The 20,475-nt window shown below is 41.4% G+C and overlaps 1 protein-coding gene across 3 annotated transcripts in view; it reads right to left on the bottom strand.

Annotated features, from left to right (window-relative positions):
• Nucleotides 1-20,475, bottom strand: part of slc6a9 (solute carrier family 6 member 9) — a 76,206-nt gene that overhangs the window by 51,344 nt on the left and 4,387 nt on the right. For 2 of the 3 annotated variants that reach the window (XM_086095966.1, XM_086095957.1), the window contains exons 2-3: nucleotides 17,922-18,067; nucleotides 7,433-7,716 (exon numbers count right to left, since the gene is read on the bottom strand). In XM_086095966.1, the coding sequence (XP_085952092.1) occupies nucleotides 7,433-7,462 (30 nt within the window). In that variant the 5' untranslated portion in view covers nucleotides 7,463-7,716; nucleotides 17,922-18,067. Of the gene's footprint in view, nucleotides 1-7,432; nucleotides 7,717-8,399; nucleotides 8,559-17,921; nucleotides 18,068-20,475 lie in introns of those variants that run through there. The other variant, XM_086095950.1, reaches the window with a different exon arrangement.

The raw sequence follows: 20,475 nt of genomic DNA, 5'->3' as shown, positions 1-20,475 counted from the left end.
TCCATGATAATTTCTCTACCCATTGCCGACCCCCACTGCTTTGGCTGGGAGGGCCCCAGCTGTTGGGTCTGTATAAATAGCGTGAGGCTTCGGCCTCGGACCCCCAGGGAGAGCGGGGCTCATCGGAGGGAAAACAGGGGAACAAATCAGGCTGGAAAAAGCACACAACACACACATTTTGACAAACATATGGGACCATTGCTGGGAATGAAAGCAATGTACATGTGACTGAAGTTGGACGCACGTGGCTGAAGTCACTGTCGCGCTTGTAATGTGACAAAGGATGGGGAGGGCAAAAATTCATCAGATCTGTCTCTCACAGTCTTACGGGAAAATTGTTTCTTTCTCCTTTTAATTATTTTTTTTAATGATGCCTAAAATACATGACAGTAAATGAATTAAAGAGCTCTAGATCACAAGATATGTGAATCAGTCAGTCCAACAGTCAATGAGATACATTTTATATTGGGGGAGATGTAGTGAAATATGAAAATAGACCGGCAAAAAATATTACTCCCCCGGGAGTCACAACGTCAGGGTGGGAAAAATATACTTAACACCTATTGTTCCAGATCAAGGTAAAACTCTAGTGGTAAATGTATTCTCCAAAGCAATAACAGAAAAAAAAATGTGTTGTGGACTTTAAGGCTCTGGTAGAGTCATCTAGATTACAATAAACCAGTATTAGGTGAGTGACAAGACAAAGCAATACTCAAAAGACCCTCTATGAAAATCCGAAAATAAACAGTGGACTTGTTTTTCCCTTGCCCCCTAGGGAGCAGGCCCTGGGGTGGGCCGACAACATGGAGCACCTTCCCACGGGCTCACCACCCGTCAGAAGAGTCAGGGGTTCAGGTGCTGTGGGAGCTGAATGGTAGCCGAAGGTACGCTAGGTACTTTGGCATTTCAATCCTGAGCTGCAGAAGCTAACTCTCGGCATGTGGAATGTCGCTTTTCTGGCAGAGAAAGAGCCTGAGCTCGTGTGCGAAGTCAAGAGGTTCTGGATAGACATAATGTAGGTGGGCTCACATACAGTACATGTCTTAGGATCTGGAACCAGTCTTCTTGAGGGGTTGTATGTCGGGGTTTACCCAAGTGAAAGAGGGTAGCATCCCTCCGCCTTCCGGTAATGGTTCATGACTGTTGTTGGTGCCTATGCATCAAACAACAGCTCAGAGTACCAATTCATTTTTGAGTATTTCATTATTTAGGGACTTTCACATTGAAAATGACAGTGAGATATGGACGGGACTCACTCTCATTCACTTCAATTGATCCATTGAAGTGTGCACTGCCCATGAAATTTTTTACCACATTCTAAATGGCACTTCAATTTATATAGCGCTTTTCCACCTTACAAGGCCCACACACAGGGGAGCAGGTTGAGTTTTCTGAAGGCTTTTGAAATGGTTTCAATTGGACAACGTAGAAAATGGTAATACTAATTGAAGCTGAGGGAGATTTAAGAACCCTGTTGTGTCAAAATTGTGTCAGGGCCCTGGGCATAATTGTAGAGTCTTGAGTGAACAAGAGAAGAAGATAATAATGTTCCTTTTTTTTCTAAGTCACAACTTTTTTTGTTGAGTAGGAACAAGACTAATTGACTAAAAAAATGAGAGGAGGAGGAAGAAAATCATAGAAATTTTTTTCAGCACAACTGTCTGATCAGAAAAAAAAAAAAAGAAAGGTCCAAAGCAAAAAGAGGCTTTTAAGTGTAGGTAAGAAATAGATTCTGGTGGTGATGGATTACTTTTGTGCCCAGCAGTGAATTTGCTCTGCAATTGTAGACCTTGTCCATCAAATGTACATCAGCCAGCCCTGGTCACTAGCTGTGCTTTATGCTCATGACTTTTAAGACTGTCTGAAATCTGGCACCTGTGCCCTGTATGATTGCCAGTGACCTGCACTGCCACCTGTGATCAGTTCGACTACTTTACCACGGCCATCTATAGCCGTGTATCCATTACAGGTGTCCGAAAGACCTGGGCCCGGCATCTCTTCTCCATACAACAAGCCCCAATCAAGTGGAGAGAGATCAATTGAAGTTCGCAGTGTGTGGAGTTCTGCCAAAAGATTTCACAAGTGGTCCAGTCGTGGTCACTGGTTTTCTGGCGATTAAAAATATGAATCGCAGATAATCACAGAAGATTCACACAGATTAAAAAGAAAATATATATATATATTTCTGGGTTTAGAGAGTCAGAGCCCACATCATAAAAAATACATTATATAAAGTGCATATTGTGTTTTATAAAATTAGGTAACCATATATACATTATTTGGGGCGGCATAGCTCAGTGGTAGAGGGGTCCTCTCACAACCCAGAGGTTGTGAGTTCGATGCCATGCCATTGTGACCACATACTGATTCCCCAGTTGCTCCTGATGCTGCGTCATGAGTAGGTGAATGAGTAGTCCACTTTAAAGCGCTTTGAGGGCCTTGTAAGGTGGAAAAGCGCTATATAAATGAAGTAGCATTTACCATGTGGTAAAACACTTCAATGGGTCAATTGAAGTGAATGAGAGTGAGTCCCGTCTTTCAATATACTGTATCCGCATTTTTGTCTTTATTGCAGACCAAGCCCTCTTTCTGTAGCAACCGTTGTGTTCCTTGACTGACACTAGAGCCATGTATTCTGATGAGAATGAATCCGCATGACCAAACGGAATGAAACTGCGTCATATAAACACCTCAATCGGAATGAAAAGGCTGAATGCGACTGAAATCCGGATTGACAGGGGAGGTATATTCATTGCGTCATGTAAAGAGTTGAATAAGAATAGCCAGGCTGCATCCGTCTGCGCATGCTATGTTGATATATTTTCCGGCCACAGGGGGCAGTAGCGATTCGAAATGAAATGTTCTGCTTTCAGCAGCTTTAAAGTACTTGGGACTTGTTCTTATTAAAATGTTGCTTTAATAAAACTTAAACTGTTTACAACTACTGTGCTAAGTAGACTTATGAACTCCATCCTGATAAATTACGTAAAGAATGTAAATAACAGATTGGAACGGATCACTTCTTTTGGAATTATTTCGGAATGACAAAAAAGTCTCCATGTGTCTGTGCAACTGATTGTCCCTCACATGACATCCTGTACAACTGTGCTCTATACACAAGGCTGCACACTGTGAAATTGCGTGTGACCTGTTCAAACGTTCTAAAAACGTGCATCTGCGACCCCTGACCAATGCCGATACCCGATGCCGCTGCCTTTGCCCTTTCAGACTACCTCTGACCTGTAACACTTTCCACCCCCTCTACTTTGCCCTCACAGCTACCTCTAACACTTACGGCTGCTTGCATTTGCTTCCCCACCTCAGCTGGTCAATCAGGTGGGTGAGATCAGCCGCACAAATCATGTCTGACTCTCTTCAACCCCCAAACGCCTGCACAGCACTTTCTCTCTTCATTCACATCTGCTTGTTTCCCCCTCGCCCCAGAGGCAGTCAACACGGTTGCTGAGCATTGCTGTTAACTAAACTGGCAACTCAATATGTCCGTTACATAATCACAAATTGGAAGGAAGAGATAGCAACTGTCGAATTATACCTGTAGTAGGTGTACACGAACCACATATGCAGTACACTTGCTAAATATACTTCAAACCCTATTTTGGTTTGCGTATTGGTATGCAAATAAAATATATTTATTATGTATATATATATATATATATATATATATATATATATATATATATATATATATATATATATATATGTACATAATAAATATATTTTATAAATGTCAAGCTCATATATATATATATATATATATATATATATATATATATATATATATATATATGAGCTTGACATTTTAATACTCCAAGCGCAAATATGCCTTGGAATCTGAAAAAGGCTTGTGTTGTTGTGGACTTGATGCGCGTATTTTATCTGTCAGTGTGCATTGTGACCCTGGGGAGGTTAAGAGCTGTGGGTTCCACTATTTATTAATTTTTTTTTCACTTCACAGCCTACAGCACACGTTAGCCATGGTGCCCCAGGGATACACCGCATGCGCGTGCACGCACATACACAACACACACACAGAGGGTATGCAGGGATTGTGCAATTACAGCCTTGTAAAAATCATCTGGAAAAAGAGGGCAGCCACGAGCCGTTTTGGTAAAAATGTGGCCTGTGACCAAATGGCTTCGTGTTCAACTCCACCAACCCGCGTAGAGTCAGGCTCAGGTGTCCTGAAGTAAGGCACACATTTTCCCCAATAGACTACCATGGAAAACGGCCCACTGCTCCTGTGTGTGAACCATGGAGCAGCATTGATGACTACACAATATGGTAAAATAAAAAGGCCAACGTGTGATGTCAATTAACTCATATTTTATCAGCACAAGATGTATTAATACTATTTTTAATGTCCTTTTATTTCCTATATGGCTTGTCCTCATGAGGACTTGTCGCCAGTCAATTGCAGGATGCTCACATTCCCAACATTGGACAATTTACCGGTAGAGTCTTCAATTAACTTTATTTTTGGAGTGCCTGGAATAATCAAACACAAGCCAAAGGAGAACATGCGAGCATCACATCGGAGGCCATGATTTGGACCCAGAACATCTAAAGTTCTGAACAGTGCAGCAGAAATGCTAACCACTTGTACATCTTGCTGCCCGTCATTTGACTTACTGGTTAAAATTCTGACTTTGACCTTCCAAATAACAGCCAATACTTTAGAAGCAATAAATGACTGAACTTATTCACACAAACACAGTACAAATTTAAATTTTTGACTAACTTTGACTCTTCAAGGATTTATACGGCTTTTAAGCTATTAAGCAGTTATACAACTTGCTTGGAAGCAATTGACACAACAAATATGCACGTAATATAGATTAGAATACACCATTGTGGGCTCTGTTTTCATGTGCAAGTCTGGTATGAGGTGTGGTGAAAATCTGCACAGGGGCAGGCTAGAATAAGGTTTGGTATTTTTGTAGACGCGTGCAAGTTTGTAGATTTTGTTTAAAAATACAAATGAACAAACCAACCAACCAACCAACAGTGCTTTCATATGTTCATGCTGAGAAGACACTTTTTCAATTACTTTGTATCATGCCCTTTTCTCCTGGGCAGGAGCCAGGTGTACTACATGTATATAAAAACAGTGTTCTGCACAAAATGGCCAAATTCTCAGTTGAGCTCCACTGTACATACATCTAAAGACATTAAAAAATAAAAATAAAAATAAAAGGCACGGAAATAAGTAACCAGGGAGTAAAAAAAACAAACAAATCTATCCATTCTATAAAGGCTTGTGCCAGTGCACCATCTGCTCATCTGTTCAGTGGAAGTGGTGACTTCCAGAGCAGACAAAGACACCAATGTAAGGAAGATTGACGGTGCGCGTCTCCCTTCCAAACGGGAATTAAGTTTGGGCAGAAAGAGAGGCGGGAGAATTCTACCAGCCAAGCAGGAAGCGAGTGCCTTGTGTGTTAACAAGATTTATAGTGATGGGTTCATCCACCAACCATTTGTAACAGCGTAAATGATTCCAGCCAGACTGTGAAAAAAATATATATATACTACTACGACTATCTTACTACTCCCAAATAAAAGCAAATTGATCAAATGGTAACTTATTTTAAAATGAACAAATACATAATGTTGATATAAATGTGAAAAGGCAAGTGAGAAAAGGGGAACAGAGAGAAAAGAAGAATGGAAAAGAAGACAATGCAGTGCCAGTTGGTGACAGGAGCGCGGGCACACGCGCTCGCACACGCACACACTCACAGATGCAACACAAATCAATTGTGTGTGGACATGACTTAGCATGCTTTGTATTTATTAATGTCTTTATGTTATTTCAGTCTTATGGTTGCATTCAGGTTAATTTTGACTGAAAAGGCGTTTACAATCTCCAACTGTAAAATTCAGCCTGTCATGTGTTTATCTAAGGCTTTCACTTGCCCTGTGAACTTCGTACTATTGACCGAATATTGTAAAATACATTAAACTAGATTATTTTTATAGATATTAAAAATAATACATAAAATACATCTGCGAAAATACTCCTACAGTATCAAGCACGTTGGTTTAATAAGAGGTACAAAAATTGAGTTCATCAGTCAGCTGCAATAATTACAAAAGTTGTTATGCAACCACCACATAGCGGCTATATTATAGCCCATGTTTTGTTCACCTCAACAGATAAGCTTGACATGTTTTTTGTGTGTGGTTTTTTTTTACACTCCAACCTCTGCTTAGAAAAACATTATTTGGATGGCGTGAAAACAAAACAGCCAGGCACTATGAACTTTGATAAGGCATTTACGTAGAAGAATTCAATGATTAACATATTTAGCCCCCCCCCCCCCCCCCTCTTCCCATCCTGTCCCCCAATCCCTTTCAACCACCCCCACCCCAGACACACAAACACTTAAAAAAAAAAATATATATATATATATATATATATAAATTTTGTTGTTTCTGTTTTGGTTTTAATGTCCGGTGCCTCTTCTTTGGACACAAGGAACACACTTTATGTTTACCATATTTCTACCCACTGCCAGTCGAAAAGGAGTCTGTTATGGCCAATGCGTTTATGAAGAAGGGGCCTTCTTTGTACAACTCTATTAAAACAATTAATTATCTTTCATTGTTTGTACTAATCTAATAGTGTTTTGGTGAATTGGTTGATACTAACATCTGCTCGTCTTTGCTATCTTTGCTGAATAAACTCAGCCCGGGCAACTCTAATCATTAGTATTTATGAACTGATGTAGTTATATATATATATATATATATGTCACCTTTTCTTTCTTTTTTTCTTCAAAAGCAGTCATCCAAATGGTGAAAGATGCTTAGGTGAAACTTTGAAACTCACCTCCATTCCTACAAAGTTATTTGCTTTTCAGCAGTTTTTAACTATGCCAGAGATTGTGGTTCAATCATCCACTCATGCTCTCCAAAGGCTCTGAAAGCAGAAAGCTTATCTTGGGGTCTCCAACGAACTCCTAATATTTAAAACTGAGAGAGAGAGGCAAGCAGGAGAGACGGATAACATGATCGTGTGAAGTTAAAAAGTGTGTTTGTATTTAAGGTTTTGGAGCCGGAAATGATGGAAAGGAATAGACAAAATGGCATTATGGAAAGAAGCCAGGCTTCAGACAAGCGTGAATGTCAGAGTGCTGAAGTCTGGGTTTTTTGTCGCTATCTTCTGATGGACTGGAGGACTTGGACTAACCGGAAAGGAACGGAGAAGAAAGCGGTGACTTGAGTGCCAATGATGCCAAATCTATAGATTCAACAATAGTGCAGGCCTTTCACTGACATTTCCCTCTTGACCAGATCACTGATCAAAAGCAAGAAGCAAACAACCCTGATTTAAATAGGATGAATGAATTATTATTAATACACACTGTTGAGTGCTTTTGAAAGTGTGTATAGATATAATCACTGAACTTACCAGGATCCCAGCAACCTGCTTCTCTTCCATCCTTCAGGACCTTGAGGCCAAAGATCCCCACCTCGCTGATGCTCCCTCCCTCTCTCGGGTGCACTTGTCTGCCCCTCGCTATCAAGAGTTTGGAGGTTTTTCGGAGGTGGCGGTCGATCGAGTGTCTTCGCCCTGTCGCGTCACTCTCTCGGTCGCTGTCCCTCCTCCGCCTCTTCAAGTGTTGTTTGGGAATGTAGCTGGAGTGGCGTCGCCGCTTTGTGTCAATTCTGCCCTAATCCAGAAACTTTTCTATGCTGTGAAAAGAGCATGTGACAGGCAGAGAGGGATAGGGTGAGTTGAGGCGTGAGGATTGGGGGGGGGGGGTTAAAAAGACTGAGGCAACACTTCCCAAACACATGACCCATGCTCACTTTTTGGACCTTATGCTTACTTAAATTAAGTGACCACCAAATGGAAAAAGTTGCACACTTGAGCGAATGGTGCGGAAGCTGTTCTCTAAGAAAGAATGCGGACAAAGAATTTACAAACATGTAGTATTAGATTTGCATTTTGAGGCAAAGCAGCTGCAATAACAAAGTGGCCTTTTGTGTGATGAGATTAACTGTTGGGGGAAACGTTTGGACTAACCCTTGACTGCCGCTGTAAAGAAGTGGAATTGGAATGGCAAGCAGCATCACTCTAACACTAACCAGAAATAAGGATTGAAGAAGACAATGACAATAAGAAGCATTGTTTGATTTGTCCTATTTACTCCCTTTCACAAGTAATATTTCAAAAGAACAAACTGTTCTGGAAACACATGAAACTTCACTGCCACTCCATATCAGTATCTGATTTGTAGGTTTTGTTTTTTGGAGAGACCCACTGGAAATAAATAAATAAATAAATGAATAAACACACAGTCCACAGTGATAAAAGATGTGACAAATCCAAGTTAAAAACAAAAAAAAGAAAGGAAAAAAAGATTAAATCTTACCATTCAATGTTCTAATATTTGAAGAAGGAAGACAATGATAGAAAATTTCAGCATCAGCAAACTGACTGGTGTGTAGTCTGACACAGAACAAGTCAAGAGTGAACTAGCCCCATGCAACGGGTCGCCTCCGCTAATATGTATGTACAAAAAGCATGTGTGTGCAGTGGAGGAAAGTCTATTGGACAATCCCAGGAGGAGTGGCAGTAAGCGATTATATTAAAGTTCCCCGGAAACCTGATGTGTTTGTTACCTCTGTGAGATTCTTGTTGACAAAGATTAACAGAATGCTTTAAAAAAAAATAATGGGGGGGAAAGGGGGTGTATCCTACTTTCATCAAATTGCAACATAAAATGGTCAACCTTTGCGGATGACTTATTGCAAATATTATGCTGTATCAGAAATCACACTCACTCCCACCCCCTAATGCAAAACGCACTTCTCACCAACACTGCAGTATGTAACAATACACAAAATGATTGTGCATAGCGATGATCAGGATCAGGTGCAGTTCAGTATTTCTACAAATAATTAGGGTTGCAACTTAACACATAGCAACTGACATTTGGGCAGTTTTCCTCTCTGCCAGATGAAGTCTGCAAAGGCCTAATTGTCAGATATCTCTACAAGATTATCCTGAGCGATTATCCTGTAGTCCGGAGAGTATCACAAGTGATTTTTTGCTTTGCTGTTGGGGCGGACAATCGTAAATGTTACACTTGGAAACATTTGTGATCACAAATTCTGACGTGTGAGGTCACCTCGATTTTGCAGTTAACGAAAAATAACCAAGAAACCAAAACTAAAATTCAAAAAACAATTTTGTTAATGAAATAAAATTGTAATTAAAATGCTTTTGAAAAGACATCTCATGTTTACAAAACTAACTAAAACTATAACCATAGCTTTGTTTTAGTCTTTCATAATTATTATTATTATTTATTTTTTTTAGAGCTCAGTATTGTTCATTCGGAAATGAAGACCCGAGGGGACCAAAGAAAACCAAGGAAGGTGAAATCCAGCACCGACCAGACACCACCCACCGGGCCACCCACCAGAATTCTTCACCAACCCAAGAAACATCCAGACCCCAACAAATCCAAAAAACATAAAATCAGGGAGGCCTCAAGAGACCGAAGGAGAGACCAAGAAAAGGAAGGAAGGACAGACGAAGCAGAGTGAGATCCACAGACATCAGCTTCCACCGATTCAATGACCTAAGGAGGAAACAGATTGTGTCTGAGTTTCGGTAGATGCTGGTGTGGTGGATCTGGCATGCATGAAAATCTCCACCAAAGAGGGGAGCCATCGACCCCCGCCAGGACAGAGCAAGCGCAACACCTCAGGGCCAAAGGACGACCCCCGGGCCCCGCCAGGGCCACCGGCCGGAGAGCAAACCCAGGAGCAGGAGCGCCCCCCATCCCAACACGGCCCGCGCCCCCGACCCAACGCAGCAGGACGGGGCACTGCCCGCCAGGCACCCCACCGGCCCCCAACCCCCGCCCCCCACAACCCCCCCCCCGCCCCCCATCCACCCCGCCACCCACCCCAACCCAGCCCCAGCCGCCCCCAGGTCCCCAATACCCCAGACACCCCCCCACCGCCAGCACCCCCCCACCCCGCAACCCCCACCACCACCACCCCCCCAACAACGCCGCCCCCCCCCCCCGACCCCACCCCAACCAACCGGCAGCCCCCCAACCTCCGACCCCCAGCCCCCGGGGACCACCCGCACCTAGGCACCGGCGCCGAAGAAGGGCCGGACAGCGGAGCGGAGAGGGCAGCCGCGCCCACCCCACCCCCCGCCGTGTGGAGGGACGGAACACCGGGGGCAGAAGGGGGAGATGGGGGCACCGGAGGGCGGCCGACACCCCCGAACCCCAGGCCCAGCGGGGGAAGGCCCCGGTCGTCACCCCAGCGTTCTTTGTGAAAGTTAATTAATTAATTTAATACATGAGCCTTTGGGGATGATTTAAAATGTGATTTTAAATTTTAAATGGGATTTTTTATTTTAATAATACAAAGACGTTTGAAAGTATGTCACACAGAAGTGACGTGATCTAACAGCAGCCAATAGAAAAGCACCTTCAGATGACGTCGCTCCTCACAAACAAATTTGCCTGCTTGACTTTTGGCTCCAATGGCTCGGCTTGCCTGCTTTTTCATTTAACTCGGCCGAAACGCAACACTGTGTCTATTAAATATTGCGCACAAGTAATACACTCTTTTTTTTTAAACTAAAATTAAGCTTTTTTTTTTAAATAGCTAAAAACGAATTAAAACTACATTTAAAAAAGCAAAACTCTAAACGAAATAAAAACTAACTCAAATGAAAATTCCAAAACTATAATAACCCTGGTCCGTTCTTGTCAAAACAGAAACAGAACGATTTCTAAGTTCATACTGCTGCCGCACACAAATAGAGGAGCAACTGGTTGTCTTACAAGTCATTTCCCTTCATAAAAATTGACAAAAGTTAAAATTATCCCTTGCTGAAATAATGAGTCAGAATGTGCAGAGGGGTGACTAGGCTAATACCCAGTTAGGCCAATGTCAGTCTAGCGACTAAATATACACGCCCAAGGAAGCACAGCGTTGAGTATGCAACAGTATTGACACTCACTGTTTACATTCACTTGACAGGAGCAAATTAAAATATTTATTTGACTCGCCAGAGGATTTGTGGTTAGCATGTCTCCGGTGATCTGGATTGCAATCTCTGTTGGTACATCTGTGTGGAGTCTGAATATTCTTCCCATGCTTGCATACTGCTGTTTCCTACCACATCCCCATAACGAGTTTCTTTGGTTAACTGAATGCTCTAAATTGCCCATGGTTGTGAATGTAAGTGCGAGTTGCCCTATAATTGCTCTACGATTGCGTGATGACCAGTCCAGGGTGTACCGCCCTCTCCCACAGTCAGATGGAATATTCTTCAGTGGCTTGCAAAAACAGTGAGGACAGGAGGAATAGAAAACGGATGGATGGATCTTCCGATAAAAATGAGAGGTTTGCTCTGAGTGTGGCTCAATGGTAGAGTGGTCATCTCGCAACCCTGAGCTTGTGGGTTCGATCCCAGTCCAGTGTGACTATGTCAAAGTATCTTTGATCATGATACTGAACCCCCAGTCGCTCCTGATGTTGCGTCATCAGTACTCAAAATGTAAAGCGCTTTGGGGGCCTTGTAAGGTGGAAAAGTGCTATATAAATTCCCCTTACTTTTCGCAAAAAAAATTATAATAATAAACTCCACAGAGTTCCCACCCTTCTAAACACTTGTTAACTTTGTAAATATAAGAAAACTAGCAGCATAAATAAAGAATATAGTAAATCCAGGAAGGGTGGGGGGCGGCGCGGGTGTGCAGTGGAGTCGGGGGGTGGGGGTGTAATCATCTCTGAAAACCCCACGAAATAGCAAGGTGCAACCCAAGATAAACCCCGTAATGTATTTAAACATGAACTCCTTCTCAATCTACACCGCTGGGCTTTTGTTAATGTGTGGTGGTGATTTTGTCCTCAACAACAAAACGTTATAATAATGCACGGTCGAAAACGAGAGTAAATCTTGGCTTGGCATTTACACCTGGCAATAAGTGAAGCTAAGCGAAAATGCTGGAGCAACCTTTGGGGGTGGCTTGCGGGTTGGGTAGTTTCCGACGCTCTGGACGGGCTGTGAAGGCATCACAGACTGTTTTTTGGGAAGCAACGCGCTATTGGCTGTTTTGTTCTTGAAAACTGCTGTTAGCTCCAGACTTGTCCTGATTATTTCACCATCATTCCAAGGCGAATTAACTATAATCCCTGTCGGTGATCGGCGGTGTACAGTCTCGGATCAGCAATGTGACCATTTGCAAGATACCTCGTCACTCACTCTCGCAGCTTGCTTGGCTGAGTGCGGTCAGAGGCAGGGGGCGTGAACGTTGAGCTGGTATGGGTTGAACCATGGGAGGGGTCCGTTTTGAATTGTTTGATTACAAACAGAAACGGTTTGATTACAAACAGAAATGGTCAAATTCCGGACAGTGCCTTTAAGCTTTTTCACGATACAGTAATACAATACAGTATGTATATATATATATATATATGGCTGGGCTCATCAAACTCATACGTCATCAAACTCATTTGAATTAATTACATAGATCTCTAAGACGCTGTGGAAACACAAATTATAAATTCTCTGCGGAACTTTTACAACCAATAACTTCCTTTACAAAGAACTCAAAGATCCTGGGCTTGTTGGTGGAAAAGCAGCAATTTTGTTTTACACATTCCATCCTAAATTTAACTCATATGGAACTAAGCAAAGTGTGTGGACGGTATCTGGCTTGTCAATGTGATTTGAAACACGTTGTAATTGCTATTAAAATATATAAGCAGTGATCTACTCACACCATCAAAAAAATGATCGCTGCAAATCCGTGAATACTTTAGTCCTTTAACTTGCTATGCATCGCTGTCTTCTATCTTCATCAGCAGGCATGTGATTAAAAAGCCAAGTTTGATTTACACCCTTTCTATTAGTAAAAGATACCGTACAGCAAAATATGACCATTTTAGAAGAGAATAATAATAATAATAATGCATCAGATTTACATAGCGCTTTTCTTGACAGTCAAAGACGCTTTACAATGGAATGGATACATTATTCATGCACTCACACATTCACACCGTGGTGGCGGTAAGTTACTTAAGTAGCCACAGCTGCTCTGGGGCAGGCTGACGGAAGCGTGGCTGCCACGCCAGTGTGCGCCTACAGCCCCTATGACCACCAACAAACATTCGCACCTTCCATACACCAGTGTGAGTAGCACTGGAGATAATCAATTAGATACTGGACTATACACTGTATTAAAAAAATGACTTTAAAAAACCTAGTGAGGTTTTCTCACTCTAAGTAAATTTTACAAGGAGAGTTTTGAGTACATTTGATCAATTTATTAAAAAAATGAAAAAGAAAGAAAGGCTACTCAAGGATTGAGGAACAAACACACAACTTTCAGGTTGGGGGGCAGCCGCACTACCTTCTGAGCCATGTCGCTTCTGCTCTGTGCTAAATATATTACTGTTGCCAGGTAGAATCTTCGTACCTAGCTCCAAGAGTGTTTTGGTGTCATTTTGCACAGATGCAATGCAGTATAATGGAAAACAAGAGTGGGATAGCTCAGGTGGTAGAGTGGTTGTTGTCTCCCGAGCTGAAAGTCCTCAATACTAAGTAACTTTTTTTTTTATATAAACCCATTACTCTCCTTGTAAAATGTCATAATTTCTGAGTGAATTTTTTTTTACTAGTTTTTTCTCACAAGTAAATATCACTCCCCATTTTTTTACAGTGTGTATATCTTACATTAGATGCATTTTTCGGTTAGTGGCAAAGGTGGGAACGGGGTGATTTTACGATTTTTCGAGATGCACAGGCCAGTGGGTTAAACTCTTTGACTGCTTAAAGGAATAGTTCAGGATTTTTGACATGAATCCTCACCTACCATGGTGTGCATCAACACTGACTTACCGCGGACAGCATCCTGTGACCCGAGATCTGGTCCGGTTTTGGTCGAGACTTATGTAGTCCGGCGAGTTGGCTGGGGTCACGGAAATAAAGCGTTTTTCTTCTAAAAACAATTTGTGTTCAAAAGAGTAATAAATTTGCATCACAAAACCGCAAACTAGAAAAAAGTCAGACTCCGCCTGGCACCATTTTTGGGTTTGTATCACTGCAATGGCACCAGCTGACGACCATGCAGCTGACCACAAAGTGAACTGGAGGAGATGTGACAGGAAGAGATGCCAAGCAGCTAAACCTTTACTATTTAAAAATCCCCAAATAAAAATATTACACAAATATATGGCTACTTTCACACTGCAGGCAAAAAAATTTGCCCAAATGTAACCTGTATCTGACTTTTTTATGTCAGTCTGAACAGCTCAATTCCGATTTTTTCATATCCGACCTGGGTCACTTTTATATGTGGTCCTAGATCGGATACGTATCCAAATTTTTGCAACACGACCGCAGTCTGAACGGCCAGGTCGCATATATCCGACCTCGACGTCATCAAAAGTCCAATATGCGCTCCGCGCGGGCGTGGGCATTCAGCTTGATTTATGCTTGACGCATCGGCGAAGTCCACGCGCCTTGGCACGGGAGACGTACGTGAATCGGTAAAGTTGTTTTGAGTAGCAGTTGTGACTTTATATTTGACTTCAATTTAATCCCACTTGAAACATGAAGTCTAAAGATGACATTTGTGGTGGTGATATTAGTCATTTAGCCACGCAGACGGCTCATTTATTACGCGGGACAATGACGTGACGTCATCGTTAGGGGGGGAGGTCTCCGTGCCATGAGGCGCTCGAACAGGCTCGCCTCATTTTCGCAAAATATTATTTCTACCTCCTCCCGCATCACTCCTCTGTAGATATGAGATGGGGGAAATATGAAATATTTCACAAAGCAGGTTTAGTGAGAACCCTGAGTCTGTTAACCCTGAAATGCGGAAAACTCAGTATTTTCTGTTTCAGAAAGGGAGGTAACTGAAACCAGAGAAAAAGAGGTCATTTAAGCTCTCGGTCAGTTACCGTAGTAACATAGTCCATGAACCTAACCGAATTGGTAGCAGGTTTATCACAATGAACCTCGAGTTTTTCTCTGTCCCCGCCTCCTTTCAGCCACACACGACATTTCATTTTCTCATTCATAAAGTCCGCTGCGGCGAGTTTTTGTGTAAATACGCCTAAAGTCTATAACGTAAAGTCCACTTTTGTCACGAACATGGCATGTCCTTTTGACAATGACTCTAATGATGAAGCTGCCGCAATATTACGCAGGGAATTAAATATTCGTTGTGAGATTGTTATCAGATCGCGCATAGATATGCTGGCATTTCCGGGTTTTTTTTTTTAACGGTACCGTTTCACATCACAGTCCATCATCTACATACACAACTTAATCCATCCTTACATTTGCAACATTACCGGCCGTAGTCATGCACTCACATCACAGCATATATTTTTATATATTTACTTTTTGTCTTATACCCGTTTGAATAATGTTTTTACATTTCATCTTAAGTCAAGTGCGCTTCTCCCCCGCAGCATTGCACCTAAATTAAATGAATTAATAAGTTACCATTCAACAGATTTCCCCTGTAATATTATTGTGATAGCAAAGTACTACATTTAAATGTATGCATTGACCCGAGCAGCAACGTTCTCCCACGCCGCCTCCTTCTATGGGAAGCTGCTGCAGTGTTGCACTTTTTTTCTAAAGACATATGCAAATTCGCTTTATAGTCGCATTAGGATTTCCAGTTGAGAGGGGTAAAAAAGGCAGAAGCAGAGGGCGGCGCCACCCTCTGCTTCCCCGAAGCCATGGTGACTCGTCGAATCTGGGATATTTTCGTGTTGAATGTTGTAGGTGTTGTAACACAATCGTGACCCTGTACCTGCTTTTTAGGAACGTCTTGCAGCCATAAAATTCTACGTTAATGATTATTTGCTAAAGACAATTGAGTTTTTCACTTTGAACATTAAATATCTCATCGTATTCTAAACACTGGAATTGGATTTGTACTATAAAAGTTAAAGTGTTAACTCACTAATTAATCACAAAAAGTCATCACATCAATCATGTATTACAGTTTTTCTCCATAGGTTTGGCACATTTCTTTAAAGTGAAATGACATTTTCAAAACCACAAGCTCATTTGGCCAAACAGACTTATTTGTTCATTAGCAAAAGTACATATCTATCCCAAAACTGGTCACACATGCATCACGCCATGTTCTTTTCCCAAACAAAGAGTCGGTACTGTCACACTGGCTCAGGGAGTAGATCGCTGTCTCCCACGCTGAAGGTCATGAGTCCGTTCATCAACCCTTGAGTGACTTTTTTTTAAATTCTTTATATTACTCTCTTCTAAATATAAATATTACTCTAAAACTGAGTCTTTTTGGTCCCACTCTAAATAGAGTCAAATGTACTCTACAGAAAGTGGAAAGTGTTACAGTAGTTGGTTGTTCATTTACGTTGTGCACTAGATATCATTTTAGTGATTAGTTTTAAATTTTTCATAAACACACTTTCTTTTGTTGCCCTCTAATCTGTAAGTAACTTTAAAAACTGCTCTTGTAAAATCCTTTCCCCCTCAGTTTTATTTATAATTGTATTTTGTTTGCGGCACCTCTGCCGTTGTGACAAAACATCTAATGATTTTGACATGCAGTGCTCACAGAATGCCAAAGGGACGATGCATTGTGGGGGCACTGACTACTTGTATGATATTCAAATTTGATTTTGACACATTGATGAGCTGTTTTGGGAGAGATATGAGCTTTTGCAGATGATCCATGGTGTTGTGCAAAATCATCCAAGTTATTTTGGGCAAAAGTGAATGCAGATGAGCCAAAGCAATTGAGAAGGATCTTTGCAGTTGTGACAGTACCGACTCTTTGTTTGGGAAAGGAACTTGGAGTGAAGCATGTGTGACCAGTTTTGGGATTGTTATGTGCTTTTGCTAATTAACTGATTGTGCACAAATGTAAGTCTGTTTGGCCAAATGAGCTTGCAGTTTTGAAAAAGTCATCTCAGTTTCAAGAAATGTGCCAAGCCTATGGAAAAAAACTGTAATCCACAATGGGGGGAAAATGGTGTGAATGTCTCAATCATCCTCTACACTGATCCTCTGTGATATGCTTGATTAATTTTGACAATTGAACAGATGATTTTGCATATTATGACTTACACACTGAAATCCTGCTGACATGTTTTGGAGAGGACAACCATTAGACTGAAAAACAACTAATTCAGTTTGATCAGCAAGATCTATTCATTTGTAAAATGTGCTAAATGTGGGCACATCGTGCTAACTGTAGGCTAAATGTACACAACCATTTGCACAGATCCACTGAGGCAATTGAGACATGTACAAAGACATTGGCAATTTGATCAGAGCAATGAGGAATGTCATTTAGTTGACACCAATTGTAAGGTGGTTTAGGGATTTGTAGTGCAGGTTGTGTTTGAGCAATAACCATAATGAATACATTAAAGTAAAACCTTTAATATATGTTTGCATATGCCATTCAGAATATTAGTTCTAGTCAAAATATTTGCTCTCTCTTTTTTTCATTTTAAAGTATGCAAGTAATTAACTGATTAGAAAAAGTGGAGGACGAGAGCGTGCAGTATAAAATGTGGAACACATCCTCGTAACATTATATGTAGAAAGAATTAACACCTAACAGGTGCTTTTCAAATTTGACGGCCAAAAAATGGTGATAAAAAGCCTTTTTAATTAAGCGATTAATCATGATTAATCAAAATTCTAATATGTGATTAATCTGATTAAAAATTTTAATCATTTGCCAGCTCTAGTTTGTACATTTATAAGGCTGGGAAGACGTGGAAGCATGCAACTCCCAGCATCACAAGGTCTGTTAGAAAGTGCAAAGAGAACCATCAAAGAATACGATTCACAATGTTTTAACTGGACAAAAGATGCCTTGTCAAATTATGATTACACCCACCTCTGACTTGACGACGCTGAATAGCCACATGAATACATCTCAGAATTCATCAGACTGTTAACATCAGCCACAAGATGCTTAACATTAGAGGTCCAGGACTGTCTACTCCAAAAACCGGACAACCATATTCACCCAGAGATGTGATCCTGGAGAAAAAACAAAACAACAGCATTGAAGAGACTGAAACAAGCCGCCTTGGCTCGACCCATTTTAAGTAGCACAAGAACAAGCACTCAATAGGAATTGGCGATAAATCCTCAAATGATTTCACAATATTTGTCATTGAAAATACTTGAAAAAAAATGTGCTTTGTTTTTCATTTTTGACTGTTTTGTTTCATATTTGTTGTTATAGTCAATTTAATGTGCTAAAAGAAGGTTATCTTTGAAAGGTGAAGTTACTTAACCGCCTGATAGCATTATAAATCTTTTCTTCTTCCCGCACAAGCCCGTAACTTGTGCCACATCCTTGTTTTTAACCAAAGTAGACAAATCCAATGTGATCTGAAAGCCGTAAGAGGAGAACTGGAAGATGCTATTCTCTCAACACCGCTAATGACCACCATCAATAGCTTGTGATGGCCTTCATTGCCTGATCAATGCTCCAGCAGTCCCTTGCCAATGGTGTTCATCAAATAAGATTAATCGCTGGGTCTTTGTTTACCTGGACAACATTCTAATCCTTGGATGAGCACCAGCAGCATGTACTGGCTGTCCTCCAGAGACTCCTTGAGAGTTCTCTTCATGGAAAGGATGACTTTCATTCTACTCTTATTTCTTCCCTAGTGTTAATATTTTTTTATGACTCACTATACACAGACCCATCCAAGGTGGAGGCAGGCAAATCCTCACCTATAAAAAGCAACCGTAAAGCCCTTTAAAAGTTCCTGGGCATCACCATCTTTTATTTCTCACAACAAAGTTAGGGACATTTATCCTTCGATAGATTAATGAAGGAGCCACTTCGAGAATGGCCGGGAGTCGGCTGTGTTCCCGGACCCGTTGGCATGGTCGGGCACGGACTGCAGTCACCGGTGCCCGCCCTTGCTCTTTTAAGATGCCTTGCCAACCATCTATTCTTTCTATCAGTTACGTAAACTTGTTTCAAGTAAAGCATGGCAAGCCAGCCAACCACAACCTCCTTTTAAGTTTGGCTTTGATTGACAGCTAAAGCTAGCCAATGACAATCGGGATTGAAAGGGGTGGGGGTGGAGGGAGACGTGCGCTCTAAAGACTGTACCCATACATCGTTATTGTATATTATCGACATATCTCAACTCAACTTTATTTATAAAGCACTTTAAAACATCCATTGCTGCATACAAAGTTCTGTACATGGAATAGAAATCAGTCTTGCAGTAGAGATAAGTGAAAGGAAATAACACAAAATAAAGTTATAATATCATAAGTAGGTAAATATACAAACAAATCAAATTAATAGGGTGCACCGAAATGAAAATTTTGGGCCGAAACCGAAAATCAGAAACGCTTAGCCGAAAACCAAAACACCAAAAAAATTAATCAAGTCAAGTGTAAAAAAAAAAAAGGTATCAAAATAACATTCAGACTCACCATTAGCTACATTCCACTCCACATTTTCAACATGTATTACTACAATAACGATTGAGAAATAAATGAGCTGGATGAATGAGAATAACCACAAGCACACATTAAGTACACAGTGCAGTGTCATTGCGTTTGTTATTCTTTGATAAATAAAGTTGTCGTATTTAACACACAGACATGGTGCTTTTCTGCACATTGTTGAATGTAATAATCTGGAGATGAAGCTTTACTTTGGTTAACTTTTTCAAGTGTCGTCACTCGTCAACTTCAATTGATTTGGGTTACTGCTGATAACGCAGCTCTCGTCTCGGTCATGTGAAATAAATACAGACGAAGGAACCGGGCATCGTGTTGCTTATTCAACGGGGACTTTATTCGCATTCCAGCAGCAAGCAATTTGCTATTTCACTTCAGTTGCAGAATAAAAAGTTTGATCACTGTAAGCTTGCCTCTCGAAGAACGTACAGGACAACACACAGAACGCCTTCGATTCCATGTTTTCCGATCCCCGTTTCACACCTTGGTTCTGGGACATCCCTGGTTGTGTTTGCACAACCCACGCATAGACTGGCGCTCTGGGCACATCATGACTTGGGGAGAGGACTGCGTGGATCATGGACTGGACGTGCAGCCTGGGCTGCAGTGAACCATGTGTCTCTCGCTTCCACCAAAGATGACGAGTATCAGGACCTGAACTGACTGCCCCATCAACTTGATCCCAGGGTCTACCATTCCCAAGGTTAGATTGTACTCTGTCTCGGAACCTGAACGCAAAGCCCTGAACGACTATATTAATGCATCCTTGAAAACCAAAAGGGGCCGGATTCTTCTTTGTAAGCCAGAAGGACGGCTCCCTTTGACCATGTGTCGGCTACAGCCCACTGAATGATATCACCATCAAGAACCGCTACCCCTTGCCCCTGATGTCATCCGTATTCAACTAACTGCAACAAGCCAAAATCTTCACAAAGCTGGACCTCCGGAATGCC

The sequence above is a fragment of the Leptonotus elevatus genome, chromosome 1 (assembly GCF_054856555.1).
Source record: "Leptonotus elevatus isolate MCC_2025b chromosome 1, RoL_Lele_1.0, whole genome shotgun sequence".
NCBI classification, from domain to species: domain Eukaryota; kingdom Metazoa; phylum Chordata; class Actinopteri; order Syngnathiformes; family Syngnathidae; genus Leptonotus; species Leptonotus elevatus.
The sequence above is the reverse complement of the archived record's forward strand: the minus strand, read 5'-3'. Positions and strand labels throughout refer to the sequence as shown.